Consider the following 26,061-nt stretch of genomic DNA (forward strand, 5'->3'; position numbering starts at 1 on the left):
GGAAGGCATCCTCTCCATCCAGACTGATCTTCAAAACACTTGCTGCATTATGGGTACAATGCATTCACAGTGTTTGGTCTTCAAACACTACTCACTTAAGGTGTTTTACTCCCTCTGAGTTCAGACTCAAAATCTTCGGTTATGGCCACAGTTCCCGAACTCTGTACAGAGGTACCCTGGGATGATGCGGTGAACATACAGGAGAACCATAAGATTATTTAAAATTCTGAGAAAAGCATAGAAACATCCATTAGAGACCATGGGAACCACTATCTTGAGGAAGTTCACAGTTTTGACATGAGACGCTACAGTCCTTTGAATGAGTTCACATTCTTGTGACCCTGGAAACCTGGAGGCTGCTGTCTACCTCCAATCCATCCAGCCAACCAGGGAGGAACAGGAAACAACGGTAACAATGTCTAATCTAATGCAAAGATTTGACTTATGCACTGTCCAACCGGCAAACCCATCCATTAGCAAACATGGTTATTTAAGGATGAAATACAAATATTAACTTTCCCTTCAGTACGTGCTGGCTGAGTTATTAGGACATAAATACTTATTAAGTTGTTTGGACACTAAGAGTTATGACATCACCCTAATATATGTGCTTATTGCTTGAGCCAGAATCAATGGCCTGCTAATTTGGAGCTGCTAGAAATGCCTCTCCTCATGAACCTCAGGTAAGAGGCAGAGTCCCAGAGGGCAGAGTGGGTTTCCCTGGCAGGGATTCCTTGATTCACTGGCACCCCCATGTCCAAGCCAGCAGATGCTATCCTTGGAGGGAGGAGCTGGAGGGCATCACCCAGATCAGACAGTGTTGGTAGAGTCGGGGAGGACTGGTGAGCTGAAACCTGAGGACTGGTACCAGCTTTTATTCTTTCATTCTGCTGCTGTCATCCCTCATTTCACTTAATCTATACCCCATGCTCACGGATGGGAATGATTTACTTATCCAACAGCATCAGCTATTCAACGAGAGAGCCAACTTCCTGGATCATTTCTTATATCCTATGAATATTTATGGAGGATTCAAAGATGAAAAAAGCAAGCAGCTCCAGAAGTACAGCAGAGATAAAGTACAGGCTAAGTTCAGAAGTAGACAGCGAGAGACGGTGGCCCTTTGGACTGAACTGAAGGAAGCTGAAACCTTAGAAGTCATTTTAAAGAGACTTTAGTACTGACACCGTTCGCTGATGAGAATGTGTGTATCTCTACTTCACTCTCAGCTGGCACGCTCCCCTAATCAGTTTTCCCCCACTCACACTGAGTGTTGAATGACCTTCTTCAGCCTATATCCCTAAAAGTCGCATTGTCCTTAAAAACCCACAGTGTGCAGGGTACCAAAACTGCCTCTACTTCATATTTAAAACTAAATGAATGTGATTATTAGCTATGCATATCTTTTGCATGTATTTATTTGGATTTAATCTAGAAATAAAGTACTTTTTATTAAGTGCCACTTGGAAACTGCTAAATCTGAAGGTTCAATGCTATTCTGAGTTAGCTCTATAAAACCATGAAACAACTCTAGAACTTCTTGAGGTCTTCTAAGACAGACGGAGCTACTGTGCTCCATCATGTTAGGTACTCCCAACACTTGGATCAGGAGAATCCAGGGCGTCAAATGTCGAGGTCCTCCAATCCCTACAAGTTTAAGAAGGTCCTCCAATCCCTACGAGTCTAAAGACCATTTCCATATACCACTGCTTCTCATATAAAGCAATGAAATTGGTGGGCAGAGGATGATGGCAAAAAAAGAAAAGGTTTTAAGCTAGATAAGACTTTGCAAATCGATGTTAGAAAATCATTAGGTTAATTTAGTCCCTGGGGGAACAGAGGCCAACCCAGAGCCTGAATTATTTAGATGTATCATCCATAATTGTTCATTTAACTATGGCTTGACCACAAAATGCATACTTCATTGTTGCCATGCAGTCACAGCCAAAAGGAAGTGCATGAGAGAGAATATAAATGACTTCTGTTGAAGAATTTTTAGGACAAGGGTGTCATTAACAGCTAATGAAGGGGAAGCTGCTTAAAATTTGCAACTGCAAGTGTGCTCCACAGACCACAACATCACCTGGCAGTTTCATGGAGATGAAAATCTTGGGTCCCACCTTGGGCCATTAGATGAGAATGGACATTCAGGAGAGTTTCCAGTGACTGGTATGCAAATTAAATTTGGAAAGCACTGGATTAGAATCAGCAGTTCTCAGCCCCTGTAAGAGTTATAACCATCTGGTAGGCATTGAATGCTTACAGACTCTAGGTCCCACCCCAGGCCAATTAAATCAGAACCCCTGGGGGTGGAGCTGAGTTAAACCAGCCTCTTAAGCTTTTCAGGTGCTTCTAGCGTGCAGCCAAGGTTAGGAAGGATCACACTGGACGGACAGCACCTGACATGGACCTCACTTTACTTCAATCTTACGAATCATCTGTATTTTTATGTTTCATTCATTCAACTCCATGTACGGGCATCATGTTCCACATTAGCATACAACACCAGTCCTCATGCAGCTTGAAATCTAGAATGGAAATACTATTTTTTTTTTCCAATGGAAATATGTTTAACAGAACTATTTCATTAAGTTGCATTAATTCTACAGAAGCCTATTCGCAAAATCGTAAGAGGCAACAGATAGAGAGAAAATAATAGCTTTTGAAAAAAAATCAAACTAGATTTAACTCAGGATAGGGTGATTTTCTGCAGCCAAACTATTTCCTAAAATAAAATGGAGCTAATGGTTCAACCTTGTTATCTCTGTTGTGCCTGCTTGATAAAAGTTAGTTCCCGGACATCCTGGCCACAGAGAAAATGAAGACCGGAACCAAGATCTACTAACTCCTGCTTCATGTTTTCCCATGTCCCACACTGACATCGGTTCTGCCAAACGGACACAGAGGCTGCCCTCAAAGAGACCAGAAACATAGTGAGCATGAGGCAAGGGAGTGTGTGGGAAGACTAAGTCAGAAAAACTCACTCGCTGGTCATGAAATGTTCATGTATCTGTTCATAAGGCTGTGGTGACTACAGCAATCTAAGATTCTTTCAGAGAGATCCAGGATAGATTGTACAATACTAGAAGAAGAGAGAAGAGCCAGAGAGGTGGCTTAAGGAAGGAAGGTGTATGAGTAATAAAGGCTTTGGGATTACTTAGCCAGAAGAGGAGAAGCAGAAGCATTACTTAGTAACACTTGAGACACATAGAGGATTATAGTATTTAGACTGATGGCCAGCTGTTTTTCCAAAGCTGCTAAAAAGGAAAAACAGACTGAGCCTGAATGGTAGGCTTTTAGAAGACAAGAAGCTTAAGACAAGTCTACTGGCCCTGGGGTGGGTAGCTGAGGAAGGTTTGTAGAATATGAGCATTATTAATACCCAGTGGTGAAAGGGAGAACATTGAAACCATGCCAGATCATGGGACTTTAGAGTTAATGGAATCTTGCTGGAAACAGATGGGTAAGATGGTAACTCAGGATTCTGTGAATTTCTACAGATAACTCATTCTCCATGCTAGGCACGGGATAAAACAACATTTTTTAAGGCAAAACTTTTGAATATTAAATCATTAAGGTTAGGCATATGTATGGACATCTTTCTTTCTGACTTATTTTGACTAAAAATAATCTCCCCTTTGTGTTAAGGAAGATCAAGTAAAATGTTCACATATATGCCAGAGTTCATTCTTGTCTCCCCCGTCCAGCAGGATATTTGATATATGAGTTTTAGCAACTGAAAATGAAAGGTCATCAGCTCTGCTGACTGAAAAGCAAAATGAAGATGATAATCATTAGCACTTTACACTAATCAAGATATAATTACAGCAGGAATTCCTGAGTATACCTTTAACTCCAGGCTTCTGCTTCTCAGTCATGAAATCCCAACACATGGTGTAGAGCAACAGTCATGCACACAAATTACTGAGGACTCTCCCAGAGACATCCCTATCTCTCAGCTCCGAGGTCTGCACCCAGAGACCTCCCGATATCTCAGCTACGAGGTCTGCACTCAGAACTCCCAGACCACATCTTTAGCCAGTATCACCAACAGTAAGAATGGCTGCAACTCATGGTACCTCGAAGTGGTCAAAATCCTCTTAAAAACCTACGTGGGTTCATAATGACAGCAATAGGACTCAACAATGTGTACATCCACCAGACAATTAGCAGGAAATCCTACCCAAGAGAAGTAGTTTCTCTGAAGGCTGAGAGTAAAGTAAGAAAACACAAAATTTCATCTTTTCTAGCCTTCAGATAGATAAACTGGGTTGGCATCTATGTCACATGACAATTCATACGATAAAATAACCTACTGAGAAATTAAATAATTGTCTTGTTTCCCAATAGACTCACTTCATAATAATGAAAGGTGTTTTCCATTGCCTACCAAAATGGGGGCTGAGTCTTGAAGTCTGGCTTTCCCCACCCCCAGGACAGAATGAACAAATGCACTTATTCTGGGCTGTCTGGAGAGCAAGGGGATCAGAGTGTCAAAGAAGGGTGTGCTTTCTGCTATCAGGAAAGGGATTGTCTTATTAGGGACTGGGTACAAAGAGGGTTGCAAGTACAGGTAGACACCTGGGCATCTTAATAGCAGTGTCTAGGGGTGCCTGAGTGACTCAGTCATTAAGCAGCTGCCTTCAGCTCAGGTCATGATCCGAGGGTCTTGGGATTGAGCCCTGTATCAGGCTCCCTGCTCAGCAGGAAGCCTGCTTCGCCCTCTGCCCCTCCCCCTGCTTCTGTTCCCTTTCTCGCTGCGTCTCTCTCTGTCAAACAAAGAAATAAAATCTTAAAAAAAAAAAATTATGTCTAAGGCAGCAGGACATTCCCCAGAAATGTATATAATAGAGGCTTGGCCTTCTTTTCCACAGCCTCACTTGACACAAAGGGGATGAAACCATCAGTGGAAGTCTCTAACCGGAAAGAATATGTCACCCTGAGAGGAAGACAGATAAGTTGAGATCCACTTCTGAGGAAGACTTGGGGCTTCACCCATAGCCTGTGGACCAGCCCACAACAGCATCCTGGGTGATGATAAAATAGCCAGAGCTCACAGTCTGGGAGAGTTCTTTGAGGGTGCCCTTATACCTCCAGGCCCTTGTGCAGCCCTAAAGAGAGAGGAAAGGGTACTCCAAAGGATGACCAAGACTATCCTTCTAACCTATCTTCAGGGCTAGAGAACAGGAGTAATCTCCACTGATTTTCAAAATACAAAGAAATAGAATATTTATTGTACTTAAGTGCTAACCAATAATTCATACTTATTGTATGTGATCATTAAAGAAACCAACCCAAGTGTATACAAGATTTTTGAAGCTTCCATGTAAAATATACAGATATTTCAAAGGATAAGAATACAGTCTGGGACACTACCAGTTATTTTAGGTAGAATGCTTACTTTACAAGTGCCTTCTCAATTTCATAGACTAGACAGTTTTAGGGTTCTTATCTTTAATGGTTGATTTAAGAGTTATTGCCAGAAAATCTCTCACTCAGAGTTTTTTCTGAATAGTAATGCATTTTGTGTATGGATTCTATGCCCTCACCACATCTCCTATTGTCAGTTTCAGTGTAAGCACAGGAAACTGACAATTTTATTGTTCTACTCTATTCCTTCATAAAAATGTGTTAAAGAACACTTTCTGGAATAAAGGCATAACCACATCATAAAAGCTGCTGAAATCATCAAGTGTCTTATACCACTATTTGATCATCCAAAAAAGAAAAGTGAGTTTATGCTATTTAAAAGGATTTGTGAAAATCACCTAGGCAGTAGTCTCATTGTTAAAGTCTTTAATTCCGTTCAATCTTTGATCTTTTGTTTCTCTGGTCATCAAATATAAAATAAAAAAGACAGTAGCCTTGATCTAATCATTGCTCCAAGCCTCTTGTGATCCAGTGTTCAAAAGTAGTGGCCAAAAGAAGTTAGCTCTCCTCACATTGCTAATTTATTTAAACCCCGTTCACTGTATGATAGTCAGCTCCCTGATTCATTTGTTTTCTCCTGACATCGTGACATCATGGAAAGATTACTGCAAAACAAAAAGTCTCTTTGCCATCAACCTGTTATATCCCCCTGGCAAACGGCTTTACCTCTCTAGGCCTGTTTCCTCATCGGGAAAATGAGAGGGTTGAAACAATGACTGGTAGGCACCTTCAAGCTCTGCGATTCTATGAATTTATTATTTGTTGTAGTTGTTAAGTCTTAGAAAAGCCAAAGACATCATCGGAACAAATGCACTGATCTAAAGAGGACATCTTAGAACATGCCAGCTTTTCTAATTTAAAAGAAAACGCACCGCTATGAAGATCTGCCTGTTTGACAAACTATTGTTTGCATCTATTAAAACAAGTATCTAGACAGGCTATGCTGGCAAACCAAATATCCTGATTCAGATATTAGAACTACTGCAGTGTATGAAATCTTATATGCAAATAAGAGGTGCTGATTGAACCTGGAGTGCATATATTATTTAAAATTTGAATTTATGTAACTTACAAACAGATCTAGAATACCCTGATCTTTATTCATTCAACAGAGAACTCAAATAAGCAATTCCGTGTCTGGCATAGAAATTTATGGAAAAGTTCCGAAGCTCTGTCTCTCTCATTTTCAGCAGGAAATAAGGGAGGAAAGAAGAGAAGCAACAAGACTACAGAAGAGGAATATATGATAAACACACTTACACACAAGACAAGCAGAGTGGACGAGATCATTGCTTATCTGTTCCTTTCCCCACATTGTTCACTGTTCCTACAAATGAGAAATACTTGCTTTAAAGTTTATAAATATATCTTTGTGGTTTTGTTTCTTCTGATCACTTAAGTGAGAGCCTTCAAGTCTGAACTATGCTGTTCATTCGGTAAGAAACAATGTAGATCATTTTTGAAGCATTATTTGTCACTACCTCAAGAGGAAGGAAAGGTCCCGGGATGTACAATCAGGAGCCCTGGGTTCAAGGTCCAGTTATGCTATTTTACTGCATAACATCAGGCACGTCCCTTTACCCTGTCCTCTTAATTCCCTCACAGGTAAAGAAGAGAGAACAATACTTCAGACTTGGTGCTTTTTATGAAGAGCAAGTGAAACAATGATTGTGATGTTTCTGGTAGAATGTCTTTAACATTATCAGTGATAATTACTTATTTTATTATTAGTTTAGATTCTCCCCTCTCAGCTATGGTTTTACCTCACCTTAGGATCTTTAAAATGTTATACATCTTTACTCATTTTTGAGTGATGAACAGATTTTTTGGGCTGTTTTTATAGGTGTAATGAATATAACTTTTGATATAGCCAATTCCTATTATACCTGGTTAGTTATATTCCTTACAAAGTATCCAAAGAACAGTGAATAAGCAAATACCAAATCATGGCTCCTTAGGGGAAATTCGGGCTTAGGTTCCTGTGAGCCTAGGGTCACATTTTGGTCAACTGATCAATACAGAACCTTGTTTTATGTGTGCTTCTGTTTAAAGACAACTTATTTAGTATATACTTTGATTCACTAACATTTAACTCAAAGTCAACAACATATAACTCATGCCTAAACTAAGCTAAGCTAACTGGGTGTTGTATGTAAGTGCTGAACCACTGAATTCTACTCCTGAAACCAATACTGCACTGCATGTTAACTAACTGGAATTTAAATAAAAATCTGAAACATAAAGAAATTAATTAACTAATTAAGTTAAGCTAAATGCACGTATTTTTTGCCATGAGTTCACACAGGCATAACCAGATTGTACAATGGAGTCTGACATCAGAGCCTTTTTTTATACTCTACATTACACGGCTTTTCACCTATTTTACCAGGAGAAAAAAAAGTTTCTTTCAATCAAGCAAGCAGAAAGGACAGGCATGACACTTCCTATAAAGCTGGGAAACCACTGCCCTTGATCATTTTATTCATCAGAAATTTCAATAACCAAGGTAACTTCATTCAAAAATAAAGCTAGAGGTATTTAAATGCCTATCATTATTCTCAATTATGCTTCCAATTCTCACTCACCCAACAAATAATTATTAAACGCCTACTGTGTGCCAGGAAGTGTTCTACGTACACTCATCAACAGAGCCATAATGCCATAATGTCTTCGGAAGTGTCTGCTATCAATCTTGCACTGTTGTTAAGACATACACACATTACGGCAACTTCAACTCTAAAGGGTCAAAATGAAAGAAAGGTTACTGCCAAGTCTGATGCCATCTCCTGTCAAGCCAATGATGTCTGAGAATTACATAAAAGAGAGTGGTCAATATCCATTTCTGCTAAGAATGATAGATGTATTCATAAAAGCTTGTATGTGAAACAGTAACTTTAAGGGACAATGAATCAACCAGGATAGATTAGGCTCTCCTGCAATAACAAACAACCCCAAAGTGTCACAATAAAGGCATCTTTCTTGTTCTTGCAAAGTCTAATGTAGGTTGAATGGCCCTCCTCTGTCTTGTAGACTGGTCTTAAGGTAATGCATGTTACATCTACACACAATCAATTCAAAGTCTGGGGAGTGTAGGAAGCAAATGGATTTTGGATGAGGAACTTGTCTGCCACAAACACGAATTAATTTTCCTGTTAATCCTAAATAGAATACCTAACAATAATAGCAGATTATGGATAAATTTAAAATTTCCCTTTGATTTAATGGGAGACAATGGCGAATACCTGTGATTTACAGTTTTCTTCCCTATGCTTTAGATTTCTACTATGTAATTCATATTCTATTCAAAATAAATTTTTTAAAGAATAGCTAAATGATGTCTTCTTTAGAATTTTGAGTAAGAATACAGTCTCCTCCTTATTTCAATGATCTTGTTTGTATGGGTTTATCACGAGAAAGGGGGGAAAAACATGAGCTAGCAAGCATCATCTCAGAGGCCGTAGCCTTTGTCATGTGCCATGAGTGAAAAGTAGTTGGCCAAATACACGTGCACTCAGGATTTCAGAATGAGACCTCCTTTGGAAACAAGATCTTTGCAGATATAATTAGTTAAGCTGAGATGAGGTCATACTGAATGAGGGCAAGTCTCAAATCTAGTGACTGGTGTCTTTACAGTAAGAGGAAGGACAAAGAGACACACAGGGAAGATAGGCATGTGGCAGTGGAAACAGAGATAGGAGTGATAAGGTTAGAATGCCAAGGGAAGCCAACAGCCACCAGAAGGCAGGAAGAGGTAAGGAAGGACTCTTCCCTAGAAACTTCAGAGGGAATGTGGCCCTGCCCTCAACTCAGTCTCGGACTTTCAGGCTCCGGAACTATGAGAGAATAAATTTCTGTTATTTTAAGCCACCCAGCTTATGCTAATTTGTTGCAGCAGCCCTGGGAAACTAATATAGATTGGATCATAGATTTCATCTAAGAATTAAAAATCACGAGTTATAAGCATACTAAGATTTTGGCAAAATCTGAGTAATATTCATCTGTTTAGTCTTCATAAATGTTTTAGAATTTTAGACTTAGTGGAGACTTTGGCTATCAGTCAAGTCTTTTAGCTTCTCTGGAGAACTTTCTTGCTCTTAACAAGGGGAAGGATCCCCCTCATTCTCAGCTCTTGGGGTAACTCCCCAAGGGACATCTCTCAAACTTTCCTCTGCCCTCAGTCACATCTATCTGCTGACCCCTGTCCCGCCTGCTGCCTCCCCCTGCTCCTCAAAGGTTTGTAGAGTCCAGAAAAATGCTTGCATTTTTAAAAAATATTTTATTTATTTATTTGACAGAGAGAGAGAGATCCCAAGTAGGCAGAGAGGCAGGCAGGCGGGGGGTGGGGGGGACAGGCTCCCTGAGAGCATAGAGCCCGATGTGGGGCTCAATCCCAGTACCCTGAGATCATGACCTGAGCTGAAGGCAGAGGCTTAACCCACTGAGCCATCCAGGTGCCCCAAATGCTTGCATTTTATGTACAAACCCACACCAGCACCACTCCTTGCTGCCTCTTCCTTGAGATCATTCATTATCAGGATCAGAGGTCAACAAATTTTTCATGTAAAGGACCACGTAGCAAATATTTCAGGTTTTGTGGACCATGTGGCTCCTGTCACAACTATTCAGCTCTGCCACTGTAGCCCAGAACCAGTCTTGATGGAACATAAATGAACGTGTATGGTTGTTCCAAAAAAACTTTATTTATGGACTGAAATATGAATTTCATATTTTTCCCAGTGTCACAAAATATTCTTTTGATTTTTTTAAACCACGTACAAACAAGAAACATTTTTGGCTTGCAGATCATACAACAAGCAATAGGTCAGATTTGGTCCTCAGGCCAAAATATGCTGATTCCTAATCTACACCAGTGGTTCTCCGCTAGTCAGATTTGCCCACTAGGAAGCATTTGGTTACGTCTAGCAACTTTTTATTTAATGGTCACAACTAGTGGGGCTCTTCTGGAATCTAGTGGGTAGAGGCCAGGGACGCTGCGAAACGTCCTGTGGTGCACAGAACAAACCCTCCCGCAATGGAGAACGTGGCAACACCTGAGATAAGAAACCCAGATCGTGATCAAGGATTCCTCTGAGAAACTGATACCCTTCCCCAACAATCCCCATTGGTTAGACAGTTACTTATTAAGACCTTACTTAATTGGCTCTCCTCATAAATTCTTCTCAGAACACTCCAACCACAATTACTTGAACCTCTTCAATATCCTATTGTATTTGCAGACCTTCCAGTGTGTTGGTTATTGTATTTCAGTGTCCGTGTTCCTTCCTACTCCATGGGGAGCCTCCAGAGGGCAAAGGGTGTCTCATTCACCTTTGGGTTTCCAGGACTTAGGGTGTTTGCTGAGATGGATTAAGCTAAGAAAATAATGAAATGACACCTCCACATTATGAATTCTCCTCTGGCAAGTACCAGATGAGGGGATTTCAACTTCGATGGAGAAATGACTTCTATCCCTTGGGGTGGACATTTTCTGTCTGAGAATGCCAGCTTCGCTGGGTGAGTCAGTCACCAACAGAGGGCTCCATGCTCGATGCAGTCTGAACTACCTATGGCCAGAAAGCCCGGAGGGACTGGAGCTGGCTGAGCCTCCACTCAGTGAGAAGCTCCATTTAGAGGCAGCTAAGGACGTCCTGCAGCCACTCCTGGAGGCAACAGTGACACATCTGAAGCATCGGTTGAGCTCCCTTCCAGGAGGCAGGGGCAACTGAGGCCACTGACAATAATGGATTCGGCAGAAACACCCAGCCCTGACTTTCCTCTGCCCTGATCCCATCTGACATAACTGATGCCCCTTGGATTCCCAGCTTGGCTTCCCACCCCAGTCCCTTCCTTCCCACCCCAGTCCCTCGCCCTGGCTATGCTTCCTCCTAAGACTGCTGGTATCAGCTCGTCTGCACCCTGGACGGCCAGCGCAACTCGCTTATTAACAGCTCCCTGCCTGGCACACATCCAAAGCCCCCAGCACGCAATCCAAAGCCTCAGTGGCCAGCTTTTGGAACATTCAGGCTGTTTCTCCCATCTTCCAACTTAACCTCTGCTCGAATCTGATCTCCTGCTTATTTCTCTTGCTTCTCCCCTTTCCCCCTACCTACCCAATCACACTGGACTAATGTTTTGTTTGGCAGATTTCTGGAGTGGTTTTGATTCTTCTCCCCATCCTTCCCCGTGCAGGTTTTTGGGACCGTGTACCCTGGCCCATACTTCTATGCTGTACGAGTCCTCAAGCAGGGACTGAACACCAGATTATATTTTCTGTTACTCTCTGTCATGGAGAAGAACGTGGCAGGCCAGCCTGTGTAGGAGGACGTGGCAGAATTCAGAATAAGTGTGGAGAAGCGGTTTCTCTGTGAAGAGTGCTTAAAGACCCATGCGTGAGGTAAACTCACCGAAAGGAAGCAGCCGGGGACAATACACAGTAAGATATTTTAAGTGCAAAATTATACAGCACAGTGTTCAGAGAAGAGTAAATAAAAATAGCTCCATTTCCTGAGTGGACAGAGCTAAGACTTACTGAGCACTGTGACAAGCACTTTGCATTTCTTAACCAGCTCACACAATCATCAGGGAAAACCCTTACTACAAGTCATAGCATTGTACCCACTGTACGGAGGGGGAAAAGGAGGCTGAGGCACGTGAAGTCCTCTGCTAATAAAGGGGGCCCCACCTTTGTCTCCCTTCAAAACCAGTGCCATATGCCTTGTGATTTCCAGCAGCCATGACACACTGCAGAGACCGTGGGAGGCCTGCTCCAACGCTTGGAAGGTGAAGCTATGGAGACCGGAGCAGGAAGAGGGAAGGGTCTCTGGGCTACAGGACAGTGGCAGGGAAGGCACAGAGGGCTGGTGGTACAGGAGACCTATCTGCCAGAGCACTGGAGAAGGTGCATGGAGCAGAGAGAGGAAATAAGCTGGGAGGTCCAGAAGAGCTAACTTGTTGGAGCTCCTGCATGCTAGGAGAAGGAATTCACCTCGCTATCGATGGAAATAGACCAGAGGTTTTGCACGATATAGTGGTAAGTTGTATTTGGGGAATAAGGCCCCGATATGAAGATAGTAGACCTTTTGTTCCTCAGGCAAGTCCCTGGCCAGAGTGACGTCAGTGCTGCCTGCACTGCTTCCGAGCTTCCCTGAGGCAGGTATGTGGAATGCACATCAAGGACCACCTTGTTTGGCTAAGTATTTCCTTGGGTCTGTGTCTATCCTGAGGCTGTTATAACAAATTACCACATGTGTAATGGCTTTAAACAGCACAATTTTATTTTATTATCATTCCAGAGGCCAGAAGTCTTAATTCCATATGCAATCCTAAGTCCTGGTGTGTAACACCTATTCATAGACTTGGGGGGTCAGGACAGGTGCGAGCTTGGAAACCACTGCCTGGTCTCCTGCAGGCAGAGATCTTGCCCTCACGGCTGAGTCACTGGCAGGACTGAAGGCCTCTAGCACACACCCTATGTGCTGCCACCCAGGCAGACACTGGGGAAAAGCCACAGTGAGGTGCCCAGGATCCCAGAATGGAGCCAATCACACAGCACACAGGCTCAAGGCTCTGTCTGGTTCCTCGTCGTCCTCATTCTGTTGGAAGTGCTCACCTTCCTCCACAGACTCAGCTCCTTGTGAGGGGTTTCCAGGGCCAAATTCCAGTCCTCGGGGATTTGGAATTAACTCAGCAGAATTTAAGAAGCGGCAGCCTGGACCTCTGAGGTTCGGCCTCGGCTTCTAGCCCTTTATCACTTGGTGTTTTGACTCTGCTAAAGAGCTGCTTCCGCATTCCAAAGATCTGTACCCTCTGTAGGCCCTTATTTGGCTGTCTGATTCCTTCTTTTATCCTTGAAGATCTTGAGTTCTAGTCTTGAAAATGATTTACTATTGCATCTACTTGTCCATTATCAGTTCCAGATCCAGGGGGCTGCCCCAGCTTAGTGACGGGGTCTCTCTCCTGCTGATGGGTTCTCTTCACACCTGGGGCCCTTTTGTCTCCTCAGCTCCACGGCCATTCCCTGCCCCCTCCATGCCCACCAGCAATGCCTAACTCCAGTAGGCAGCTCCGGTGCCAGACCCTGCCTGCCTTGGCTCATGCAACTCATCCCAGAAAGGCTTGTCTCCAAGGAGACACACACGATGTCCCTTTGTACCTTCCCAACATAGTATCTGAACAACCCCGTGTTAACCAGGAAGTCCCAGTCTTTGATAGAAAGGGGTTAGGTTGTCCCCTCACCCCATCAACTTATTTACCACATGGTCACATGTGAATAACCTACTTTCCAAAGTTTTTAATTCTATAGTTTGCTCCATAAAAAAGGGCCAGTGAGGTAACACCATCTGGTGTTAGAATGAAATGACAGATGAGAAAAGTGATGTTGGAAAGGATAACATACCTACCAAAGATCGCATAGCTCCTTAGGCCGAACCAGGGCCTGGGCTCCTGTCTCCTGACTCCCAGGCCATCACTCTCACTGCCTATCAGATCAGTGGGTCAAGCCTGCAGATTGCCTTAGGCTGAGAATCAGGATGGAAGGACTTTAAACGTCATCTAGGCTGATGTTTGGGTGGAATCCCCTCAGGAAATGCCCTGCCAAGTGTCAGCCAGCTTCCGCTTCAACAACACCCCCCCACCCCCACCCTGCTCGGCCCCACATCCCGTCTGAGTCTGATGTCAGCTCCAGGGCCTGCCGCTCTGGAGAAACAGCTTACACAGCTGCAGACCTGAGCTGCTCTCTCCAGCATCTTCGTCCAGTTGGTTGACTTTCCTTTAGGTTTCATTAGAGAAATCTAACATCTCTGGAACTTAGTAATCTTTTCCTTGTCTTGAGTTCAGATCTAACTCCTTAATTTTCTACCCACTCACTGGGTACATCTGTTGCATCCAAGCACACACTCACACACTCCCTCATACACACTCACATTCACACATGCACACACATTCTCACATATTCTCTCACACACTCGCATATTCTTGCACACTCTCACACCCTAGCACACACACAAACACACATATTCTCATAATGCTCTGGCACTCACACACACACGTGCACACTCACATATTCTCACACGATTTCTCTGATACTCACACATGCACACACATATAGTCTCTCACACACATATTCTCACACACTCCCTTATACATATATACTCATATATTCTCACACCCACACACCCACACACACAATTCCATGTATCCTCACAATGTTCTCTCACACATGCACACACATGAATAATACACTCTCACCTATTCTCATACACTCCCATATTCTATATACTCTTTCACATTCACAGACACACACACACACACACACACACACACCACACACACAATGCATCTCTTTTTTCACGTAACAGCCTTCCAAAGATTTGCCCCTGAGCAATCTCTTTTCCCCATTGAACCACCTCTGTTTCTTTATTCTCACCCTAAAGAGAGGCTTGTCATGGCCTTCCCTGTTCCAACCTCTGGACTACGCCTCCTCTAAATCCTTCTCACGGCATGGCGACCTCTGGCCAGCCTCCAATCTGGGCAAGACCTCCACACTGAGGTCTGCTGGCCCTCTAAGAGCACAACGGGCCTGGAATTCTCCTTAAGCTTTCGTCTTACAGCAGGACGTAGAAGAGCATGAATGAGAACAGAGATTCTGAAGCACGCTAACCAACAAGAATGGGAGCTGGTATTTGTCCCAGCAGCTCTGTCAAGCATTTCAGAAATTCTAGTAAACATGCTCCCATCTGGAGAAGACAACTGCAACCGTGATAATTCTGCAGGATACCCAGCTGATGCTTGAGCAAAGCACATCTTGAGTGGGCGGAAAGGTAATGATTCACAGACACCAATTGCTCACCCTCATCAGATGTTGTAGCTGGAGCTGGGGGAAGCACTGAGGTGTGCATCAATTTTCCCTACCCAGATATCAGTATAGCTCAAGAGCCTGTTATTCCGGGAGGGGTAGCTCACATGGCATACCTGAGCAGGGCACTTGCTTCTTTCCAGCGTCTTAACTCAGTTGGCTGGGTTTTATATGTTCTTTTTTTCCCCCTTTGTTTTCATTACAGAAATAATTTCAAGCTAAGCTTCTTGATTAGGCAGAGCTGTTCCTATATATGCATAAGGCTTAGAGGGTGATGTCCTTCAAGAATGGCCACTGCAGGCAGCAAGAAGTGATGGCAGGCCATCCGAACTCTATTCAGGGAGCTGGAGGGACTGAACTTAGTAGGTCAGGAAATGCACAGCCTAGGTGTTCGTTTCTCATTCCTCTTGGTCCTTATCCTTACTTACAGTATGTGAATTTGTATTTGAGACCAAGCTTCAACCTATATCCTGTCTGGAAACCAGGTTCCTGATTTGTTCCTTACACCTGACTTGTAGCCCAGTCCTCTTGTCTTAAATTATGATGATCTGTCACACTCTTAACAGCCTTTACTTTCACCAGCCTGCAGCTGGGGTCCTGCCAACACCCAGACTTTCCCTATGCCAGTACCCAGCTTGTTCTCTGCAGGATCTCTGTCCCTAGACTCTCCATTGCTAAGTCCCACCCTCCTATTAAGCCTTCAGATCTTATCCTTTCCCATACCTCCCAGTACCCACCCTCTGCTTATCCTTGTACCTAATGACTCACCTGGCTCTAGCAGGACACACTGCTTCCTCTGCTCCTTGCCAGCAGCTGGGTTGACACCAGCCCAAGACCAGGGACCAATTTAGCTCCCAGACCCTCTAATTCTGTCTAGTGTTGCCATTCTCCAAGACCCTTTCTGCTCCAAGCAGCTTTAGAGAGAACAGATGAGAGCCTAAGCTACAGAATGGGGATACACAGCCTGGGCACTGTGAGTTAGATGAGGAAGGGAGATGCTGGCATAAAGCAGCTGAAATCTGTTTTCCCAGCTCAAGCTACAAGCTGATAGAGCTACTTACCTCCCACCCCACCCGAATCCCCTTCTAGCCTAACTGGCAACCTGATTTTGGTCACACTGAGGACTGGGCCAGCTCTGTGGACACCAAGACAAAGTCATGAAGTAAAGGTTGCAGTTTAAGTGCTCTTGATTTTTCCTTTGGCATATACTGATGGGAACTAACAAATTACATCTAAGTTATACTTACCAGCTTGGAGAGTATTTGAATTCAGGAAAACAAACTGGTGCTTGGTTATCTGGAGAATGTATTTAAATTCACAAAGAACCATTTGTGCCATGTGGCGATTTTTTTTTTTTTTTACAGAAATAATAACTCTCCCCTTTGCTAATTGACATGATAAACAAAGATAGAGCTCCTCCTCTTCCATCACTATCTCCAAAATTAAATTTAACAGCAATTCTCTGCTTAAGCAGAAATAAAAAATGGGCTAGTTACTCATTCGTGGAAAAAAGGTAAAAATTTTCCAGTGACTGTTTCTTTGAGGTGTCTATTTTAAGAAATTTGTTGGGGAGTAGGTTACAAGGTGAATATCTAACCTTTTAGAGAGCAAGAATCAGGAGTTTCAACCGAGTGACTGCTTATAAAATGCTAAGACACGGTATGTGCCCAGGAACAAGCCAGGTTCAGCTCCAGATTTCAGGTGTTTTGCAACCCCATCCTATATCTGAATGTCATAGCCACCTTTACAAAAACAATAACCTTTAGTTAAACTAAGTAGAAAAATATAGTGAAAAGATTCCTTGCTATTCTCTAGGTGAAAGAAGATATTTTTCTTAAGGAAAACACTGGTGAGAATAAAAGCCAAGTATTGTTTTAGGCTCCCTCCAATCTCCAAAATACCATTTAAAAAATAATTACGCCCACAATTTATGCACGATTCATTAGACAGAAAGATAAAAAGCACTGCTACATTTTAATTGCATTGGAAGAGTAGACATCATGAAATATACCCCCAACTTCTTGGGATTACAACCCAGCCTAGGAACGTCTTCACCACAATTTAAACCCTGTCCAAATAGTCTAACTCGATTCAATTATAATATTTTAGTTTCATGATTTGACAGGCTTATGAAGAATTATTTTACTGATGCAATTATAGGGTTAAATGATCTTTTATCAATAGTTCAGCTTTTTGTTGTGAAAGTGAACAGGACTGAATTACAGACAACAACAGGAACTGTCACCTCCGGGGAGGAAAAATAAAAATACAACTTAGCTCTCTGCACAGTTCCCCTCATCCCCACCCTCACCAAGATAAAGGCAGGATGACAGGCTGCGTTACACAGACACAGGCAGTGAATCGACCCCACTAGACAAAAAACACGACACGTTAGCCATGCAGATGACACACTGAAGCTATGGAAAAAACAGCATTCATTACATAATAGATACTGTATCTTACATAATATATAATCAGTGTGATAGACAACACCTTGCAGGATGCAAACAGCCTTGCAGAAGATGCCAGCTGCTGAATTATTAATCTGAAGGAGCCAGGGTGAGAGAATGAGCCCCTGTAATTGTACTGAATAGCCTATGACAGCAAGGTCTGCGGGGCTCCCTGCCCGTCCATTTAGGTTTCGAAGGGCATCTACCTTTAGGCTCTCCTCAGGCAGCCTCTGCTGAAGAGGGAGCACAATTAATGGGACAGGCGCAGCACCCCGACTTCATGGTCTCCCGTGATCTCTGTTCCCACACATACCTGTGGTCTTTAGTGGGGTTTTCTCTCCTAGCAAGAGTTTTAACCTTTTGGCATGGATTTTGCCTTGATAATGTGAGTCAGCCACCACTGCCGAGGTAAAGGACATGTTACAGAGTGTACAGCACTTATTCTTATCAACCATATCGGCGTCATTTCCCTACGGAAGAAAGAAAGGAAAAAAAAATAACATTAGAGGGAATCCCAAGTCCCAAAATGTCTTTTTTCCCATTCCATTCTGCTGCAAGTGAGATGTAGCACAGACTTTCTCACCGAAATGCAACCTTTTTTTTCTTCATGACAATCACCATCAAAACATTTTCAGCTAGTGACTTCAACCTACATTATTTAGTGGGTAGTAGTGCCAGACCCAGGGAACAGAGGACACGTGTGCAGATATGAGTTGCGCAAGGAAACAGGGCCCACGATGAGGCGAGAGCACATTGTGTCTGGCACCGTGAGGGAGACCGTCTCTATTTGCACCCATTATGCTCATTAAAGTAAGTAAAATATCAGAGTGCGGAGGGCCTGAATTATTTAGCAGAAATTATCATTTGGCATTCAGCTCTGTCTTTCACCAATTTTAGCCTCACTGGGATACACGGCCACATGTTCAAGATCTTCTTTTTTAAGACTTCTTTAAGGACTTGAACATTTTTCATAATTAACTGGAGTATAGATCAAAAAGTTATGATGACCACACTGGCTGAATTTTCTAGGAGAGTTTGTATAATTTCCTTTTCTTTGGGGAAGGTGATTCGTTAAACACAGCACAAAACACTTAAATCCAGCTTGATTTTTTTATTCTTTTGTAAGACAATGAAAGTGAAGCATGAATCAGAAAAATATAAATCCTTTATTAGATCATGTGACCTGGCTATTGTGCACAAAGATCATCAATTACGCACATTATACAAGGGAAAGATTACCACGGGCTCCTTTCCTGCTAGTTAGAAACTGAGGGTGAGGCAGACTCTCAGATAAGGAGTTAATCTATTCTGTAATGGGACAGCAATAGTGAAGCATCTTTCTATTAAAGAACAGCCTTGGATGAGGACCTGGCCCCACATTAGCCCCTTCTCTTATTCTAAGCAGGGCCCAAAGAGTGCAATTGAAAACGGCATGAGCAGAAGGATGAAGGTGGGGATAAAATGGAAAAAAAGGGGAATTACATATTTTCTGCAGAATAATAAGATGTCCAGACTGCTGGAGAGAGTGTTGCCTTGCAAATTATGTGGCAGTCAGAAAAAGAACTCCTTTCTCTTTAAGGCATTCATCTGCAATATCTCTCTCATAATTAGTGTTCATCTTTGGGAGGACTATTGGTGGTGGGGGGAGAACCTACTGCCATTTATTCTCTTGACTTAGATTATTAAATCTTAGTTTGCCTCCCTGACTCCTTTATCACAGTTAATAGGTGAGAGTTGAGTAAATATATTGCTAGAGGTTAAAGGTCATTGAGAGGAAATGGACCCTATATAGAGACGAGGCGCTTCCCCCAGAGGTCCTTTCCTGGACAGAGACAAATATTTAGGGCAGGACACCTGGTTAAGGCATGAGGCTATGTCTCCTGAGTCATCCTTACTGATGATATTTAAAATGTTGAGTTGTTTTGAGTTTTCCCTTCACCCTCAGTAATACATACATACATACATACAAACAAATATACATACATACTTGAAATCACTAATGCTTTCACACTTTTGTGCTATATACGATGGAAACTAACTAGACCAAGCAGTACAGGGAAGAGTTAGCTTTCCTTCACTTACCTCTCCATCCATACCTAGGAGATGCTACAGAACCCACAGAGGGAGTTAGAGCCCAGGGATATCAGGAAATTACAAATCAGGGAGTTACTGAAGGGTCTGAGCCCAGTAAATGAAGAGTGGATACATCAAAAGGGCTGAAAGACCCAAACTGGTACTTTACATTATATGTTAGAAGATACTGATCTTATATTAAAAAAAAAGAAAAGAAAAGAAAAGAAAAGAAAAAGAAGGTTGTTAAGGTCAAAGTCGATGCTTGAATTACTCATTTTTTACCTTACTATGCATAATTTAAGTCAAAGCACATAATTTTTCTTAAAATTAGGAAAAAGCTCTATACCTATTTACAATCTGTGCATCCCTTCTGAACTTCTAGCAAAAGTGCTGGCCAAACCCAGCCCTTCTCCTTGGAACTCTAAGATGCAGACATTTCTATAGAAAGGCTGGAAGCCCAACATAGGGGCTGGTATCAGTAGATGGTGTATACTCAGAAATAGTTTCTAAGGCAAAGAACTGCCTTTAAACGGGATAATGATCAATTGATTTACGATCAGTTATGATCAATACTCATTCATTCAACACATTTTTAAGGGCCTGCCAAATATGTTAGATGTTGTGTTAGATGAGTTTGACTCTGTTCTCTGTTATTAAGGAGGTTGGGAGCAGGAGAATTAGAAAGGGCATCAGAAAAAATAAAAGGTAAATAGTGTAATCCTGAAAACTTATTCTTCTATTGGACACACACTCTCCCAATAATAAAGTTTTTAAAAAATTTAAATTAAGCCTGTTTGTGTGGATTTTCTTCTCCAAGCCTTTCTCATGCCTTCCTTATCACTTCTTGCCTAATCTTGTCTTTCCAGAATGGGTACAGTTTAATCATCACTTCCTTGAAATTAAGCTTTTCCTGCCTCCCTCTATAAAAGTGAGCATTGACCTTAGGTCTGCTATGTGTCCTGCACATCTTTTATAATAGAACACTGAATTATTACATGTGTTTGTTTTCATCTTTTGTCCTCTCACAAGCCTACAAAACTCCTTTAAGGTCAAGGAAATCATTTCATTGGTATTGAAGCCTCAGCACCTGGCACAACGCCCATCACACAGGGGAATTATAGATGTTCACTGAATGAGTAGGGCTCAGGGTTGGTCTGTGGGATTAGTACACCTGACATGAAAATCAAAAGAGGAGATAGGGGTGCCGGGGTGGCTCAGTGGGTTAAGCCTTTGCCTTTGGTTCAGGTCATGATCCCAGGGTCCTGGGATTGAGCCCCACATCAGGCTCTCTGCTCAGCAGGGGGCCTGCTTCCCCCCCCCCTCTCTGCCTGCTTCTCTGCCTACTTGTGATCTCTCTCTCTGTCAAATACATAAATAAAATCTTAAAAAAAAAAAAAAAGAGGAGATTGATAAAGCAAGGAGGTATAGTTGCTAGCCAAAATCTTTCAGACTGACAGGACAATGGCCAGGAAAAGAACCAGAGATATCAACAATTTATAAATTAACTTCAAGGTTTATGTAGGGAAACATTGTCCTAAAAGTTATGGCAGTTTCATCATAGTTTTAATACATACTCCTAGCTGTCTGCTCTCCTGGGCAATATGATCCTATAATCATATAGGAGAATCAAAGGATAATAAAAGAACCAATAATTAAGCAAGAAAATATCATGGAATATAGCTATGCCACGGGTGTAAAAGAGGGACCAAGAAAGATTAAGTCTCAGACAATAGAGAAACTATAGCAGTGTCCTGAGAAGTTAGGCAGCCTTTGAAGCCAGCAGAACGTGTTTACTGGGTATTTTGCTAAAGAAGCCAATGTGACTCACATGATACAAATGTAAATACCACCAACTGGACTATTCTAATGATCCTGGTGGAGACACAATACCCCAGAAAGAACCTCAATACTAAGCAAGTGCCTGCAAAATGGTAGAATTTAACTGCATACTCTAGGCTATCTAAATCTCAAATTAATGGCTCCTTCAAGCTACAGATCATACCATATTTACTGGAGTCTCCCACTGCATCCAGACCAATGCTGATATATGGCTCAGGGCAGAAATTCCATAAAGTTTGATGAACTGACCTCAATTAATACATTAAAAGTTTCTGGCTTAAGGAATTGAGAATGGCCCCAAGATATCAAATAAATGAAGGAGAGTCTAAGATTATCCTAAATTATGGATTTCAAACTGGAGCCAAAAATTCACTTTTTCAGGGTAATGTACACATTGCTGGAAGAAAAAAAAAAAAGTTGTGGAATATCTAAGGCTAAATAGTCAAAGCATTTTGCAAAGGTAAGAAGTTTTTAGAAGAATTCAATCAAGGTAGAAAAAGCTGACTGACTCTGGCCAGAAATCAAGTCCTGAAAGTCCTTTTTGTAACTTGTAAGTTTTTTTGTTTTTTGTTTATGTTTTTGTTTTTGTTTTTGTTTTTGTTTTTACTTAATTCAGATAACTGCCTTCATTCTCCTTCAGGTGCATACAAAAAATTTTACTGCCAGAATGTCAGAGTGAGAAATTCTGTACAATTGCTCCTGGCAAAACAACCATAACTGCTAAAGATTAAAAAAATAATTATTTAAAGTCTCTGGAAATTATACTAAGAGAAAACAGCAAATTAAGAAATATTTATTCAAAAAATGTATTAATTCCCAGTAAGAATAGTGAGTCTATGGCACTTTAGAGATAACCCTTTTCCTCCCTACCAACTGTCCAGGTAAGCATGATAGATGTTCCATTTTGATTGGGTGTGGTCAAGAAAATAGGGATCCCTCTCCTATCAGCTCCCAGTTAGAGGATATTAGGAAAGTCAGACCACAAACATTTACAGGCCTTTAGTTCCAAATGCAGAAGATAAATTCCTAAAAATGCAGCTAGGAATCAGATATTCTCTTCCACCACCCCCCCTCATTCATAGGACAGAAGAGATCAGATATTCCCTTCCTCAACCCATACTCATTCATAGAACAGAAGCTCTATCCCTGAATAGCAGACAAAGAATACTGAGACCTGTTTGCTTGTAGGACCAGGGTTCCATGCCAGGAGAGACAAACTGAGAACAGACCCTGACACTTCTGCCTAGCCAATAAAGCAGCATTTTCATTCTAGGAGAAGCAAGCCACTGTCCCTATTCCTTACTCTGAAGCAGTGGCTCAGAAATTTTTCTGTAAGAACAGATGGGGAAGAAAGAATCCATAAGAACAGAAAGCTTTTATACTCTTTCCACAGAAACTGGCATCATTTGAAATAGAGTTCTGAAAGTTTTAAGCCTAAGGTTTCTCTCAAAAACAATGATTTTCCTGGTAAGCAATTAAGAGAAAACTGATAAATGAAACAAGTTGGGATTGGGAGGGAGACAAACCATAAGTGACTCTTAATCTCACAAAACAAACTGAGGGTTGCTGGGCAGGGGGGGGTGGGGGGGGGGGTTATGGACATTGGGTAGGGTATGTGCTATGGTGAGTGCTGTGAAGTTTGTAAACGTGGAGATTCACAGACCTATACCCCTGGGGGGGAAAAAATATATATATATATATGTTTATAAAAAATAAAATTATAAAAAAAAAAAAAAAAAGAAAGAAAACTGATAGTTCCTTTAGAGCAACAAGCTAAACCAGCTAGCTTACCAGAAAGAACCAGGGAAAGAGATAGCTCAGGAGAGCCTTTCTGGAGTCAGGAAAAACTTCAAAGACTTCACTCAAAAACTAGCCTTACAAAAAGTACAACATTTAATTAGATCACACTGTGCAGCATCTATACTCCAGGGCATGGACAAAAACAACAGAGCAATCATTCAGCAATTAGCAGAGCCTAAAAGATGAGTACTATTCCAGTAGTGGCAGGCAGTTTAACAGAGATCAGAGAAAGAGACAGTCAAAAACAGTCCTGTACAAATCATTGCCATCCCACAGTGACTGTCTCATCCCTAAGACTGAGCTACTGAGCCAGGACATTAGTGGCTGCACATCTTGAAAAAACAGACACTATTAAAATAGGCTTAGACATTAAAGTAGCCAAGACATTGGACAAATAAATAAACAACAAAAACAAGTTCTGGAGCATGGGGTAATCAGTACCCAGCATCACTATAATATGTTAACTAAATATTCAGTTCTCAACAACAACACTTATAAAACATGCAAAAAATTCAGGAGAATATAACCTATACACAGGAAAACAACAACAGAAAGGGCTCAGATATTAAATTTAACTAGCAAAACTTCAATGCAACTTCAAAGATTTCAAACAATTACAAATGTGCTCAAAAACTTAAAGGAAATCATTCTTAAAGAAGTAAGAGAATATATGATGACAATGTGTCATCAAATAGAAATTACAGCAAAAAATCAGATGGAAATTCTGGAGATAAAAAGTACAATAACTGAAATGAAAAATTCACTAGAGGGGTTTTGAAACAGATGTGAACTTGTAGAAGAAAGAACTGGTGAACTTCAAAATTTATCAATGGAGATTATGCAATCCAAGAGGAGGAGAAAAAAAAAAAAAGAAGAAAAGAAAATTGAACAGGACAGGTTGTCAGAGAAATGTGGACACTACTAAGTTTGTATACTAAGTATACAAACATATGCATAAAATAGTCATACCAGGAGAAGAGAAAGGGGCATAAAAAAATATACATAGAAATAATGACTGAAAACCTCCCAAATTTGAAGAAAAACACCCATTTACACATCCAAGAAGCCCAAGAAAATTTGAGTAGGATAAGTACAAAATGTTCCTCACTGAAATACATCACAGTAAAAATGCTAAAAGCCAAAAGAAGGGGAAAATGCAGAAGTAGCAGGATAAAAGAACTTATCATATACAAGAGAACCACAATAAAAATCACAACTAATTTCTCATCAGAAATAACATAGGCCAGAGGTCAGGGGGGTAGCATACTCGCAGTGCAGAAAGAAAAATCTAACAAATAAAAATCTTACATCCAGATAAACTAATTTTCAAAAATTAAGGTAAAATAAAGACATTTAGAGATTAAAAAAAAAAAAAAAACTAAAAGAATGTGTTACTAACAGATCCACCTTATGAGAAATTCTGAAGCAAGTTCTTCAGGCTGACAGCAAGTGACACCAGAAGATAATTTAAATTCTTATGAGGAAGAAGAAAAGGCATAAGTCAAGGCAAATATGTAATTATAAAAAAAAAACACTATAAATGTGTATTTCTTCTTTCTTAACTAATTAAAAATTGTATGTACAAAATAACTATTTTTTGTAGTTGTTCCAATAACATATACATATATAACGTATTTGACAATAACAGCACTAAAGACGTAGGTGGAAGCAAAGCTGTGCTGGAGTAAGGAAATGACACCCCATATTGTAATCCTCATATCCACAGAAACAAATCATGAGAAGCAGAAAGGGTAAATAAGAAGATTAATACAACAAACACTAAAATATATCCAGCTCAGATTTCTTTTCTCAGCCTTCTTTGAAAGATACAAAATTATATAGGTTAGCTGGGGCACCTGGGTGGCTCGGTCAGTTAAGCATTTGACTCTTGATTTTGGCTCAGGTCATGATCTCAGGGTCATAAGAATGAGCCCCACATAGAGCCCTGCATTGGGCACTCCACTGACTGGGGAATCTGCTTGAGATTCTCTCTCTATCTCTCTCCCAGGCCCTCTTTCTCTCTCTCCCTGGCCCTCCCTCCATGCTCTCTTTCTCTCTCTCTAAATAATAATTCTTAAAATTATGTAGATTAACAATTATAGCAATATATTGTTGGGTTTATAATATAAATAGATGTAATATGCATAACAATAATAGCACAAAATGGGGCAAGAGAGAAGACAGCTATACATTTCTATATCTGGGTACAATTAAGTTAGGATAAATTTCCAATAAATTGAGATATATACAGTAACCCCTAAAGCAACCACTAAAGAAAAAGTCCAAAATAATATAGGGAATAGTCACTAAAGGAATTAAATTTTTTCAGTACAAAATACTTTAATGCAAAAGAAAGTGGTAAAGAAGAAATAAAAGAACAGAAAGACACTATTCCTAAAAGTAAAATGGTACACATAAATCCAACTGTAGCAATAGTAACACTATATTTGAAAATAATATAAAATCTAATAAAAATATAGTGATGGTAAGATTAGATAAAAAGGAAAACATGACTAATCTATATGTTGTATCAAGGAGATAACACTTTAGCTTCAATGATACAGATGGATAAATGTAAAAAGAATTAAAAGTTATATCAGGCAAACAGCATCTACA

General features: G+C 41.1%; 1 protein-coding gene across 3 annotated transcripts in view; it reads right to left on the reverse strand.

The window, feature by feature from the left end:
- Positions 1-26,061, reverse strand: part of ZMAT4 (zinc finger matrin-type 4) — a 382,200-nt gene that overhangs the window by 169,530 nt on the left and 186,609 nt on the right. For all 3 annotated transcript variants that reach the window (XM_032838006.1, XM_032838005.1, XM_032838007.1), the window contains exon 4: positions 18,047-18,203. In XM_032838006.1, coding sequence (XP_032693897.1) covers positions 18,047-18,203 — 157 coding nt within the window. The remainder of the gene's footprint in view (positions 1-18,046; positions 18,204-26,061) is intronic.

The sequence above is a fragment of the Lontra canadensis genome, unplaced genomic scaffold (genome assembly GCF_010015895.1).
Source record: "Lontra canadensis isolate GAN:19392208 unplaced genomic scaffold, GSC_riverotter_1.0 scaffold101, whole genome shotgun sequence".
Lineage (NCBI taxonomy): Eukaryota > Metazoa > Chordata > Mammalia > Carnivora > Mustelidae > Lontra > Lontra canadensis.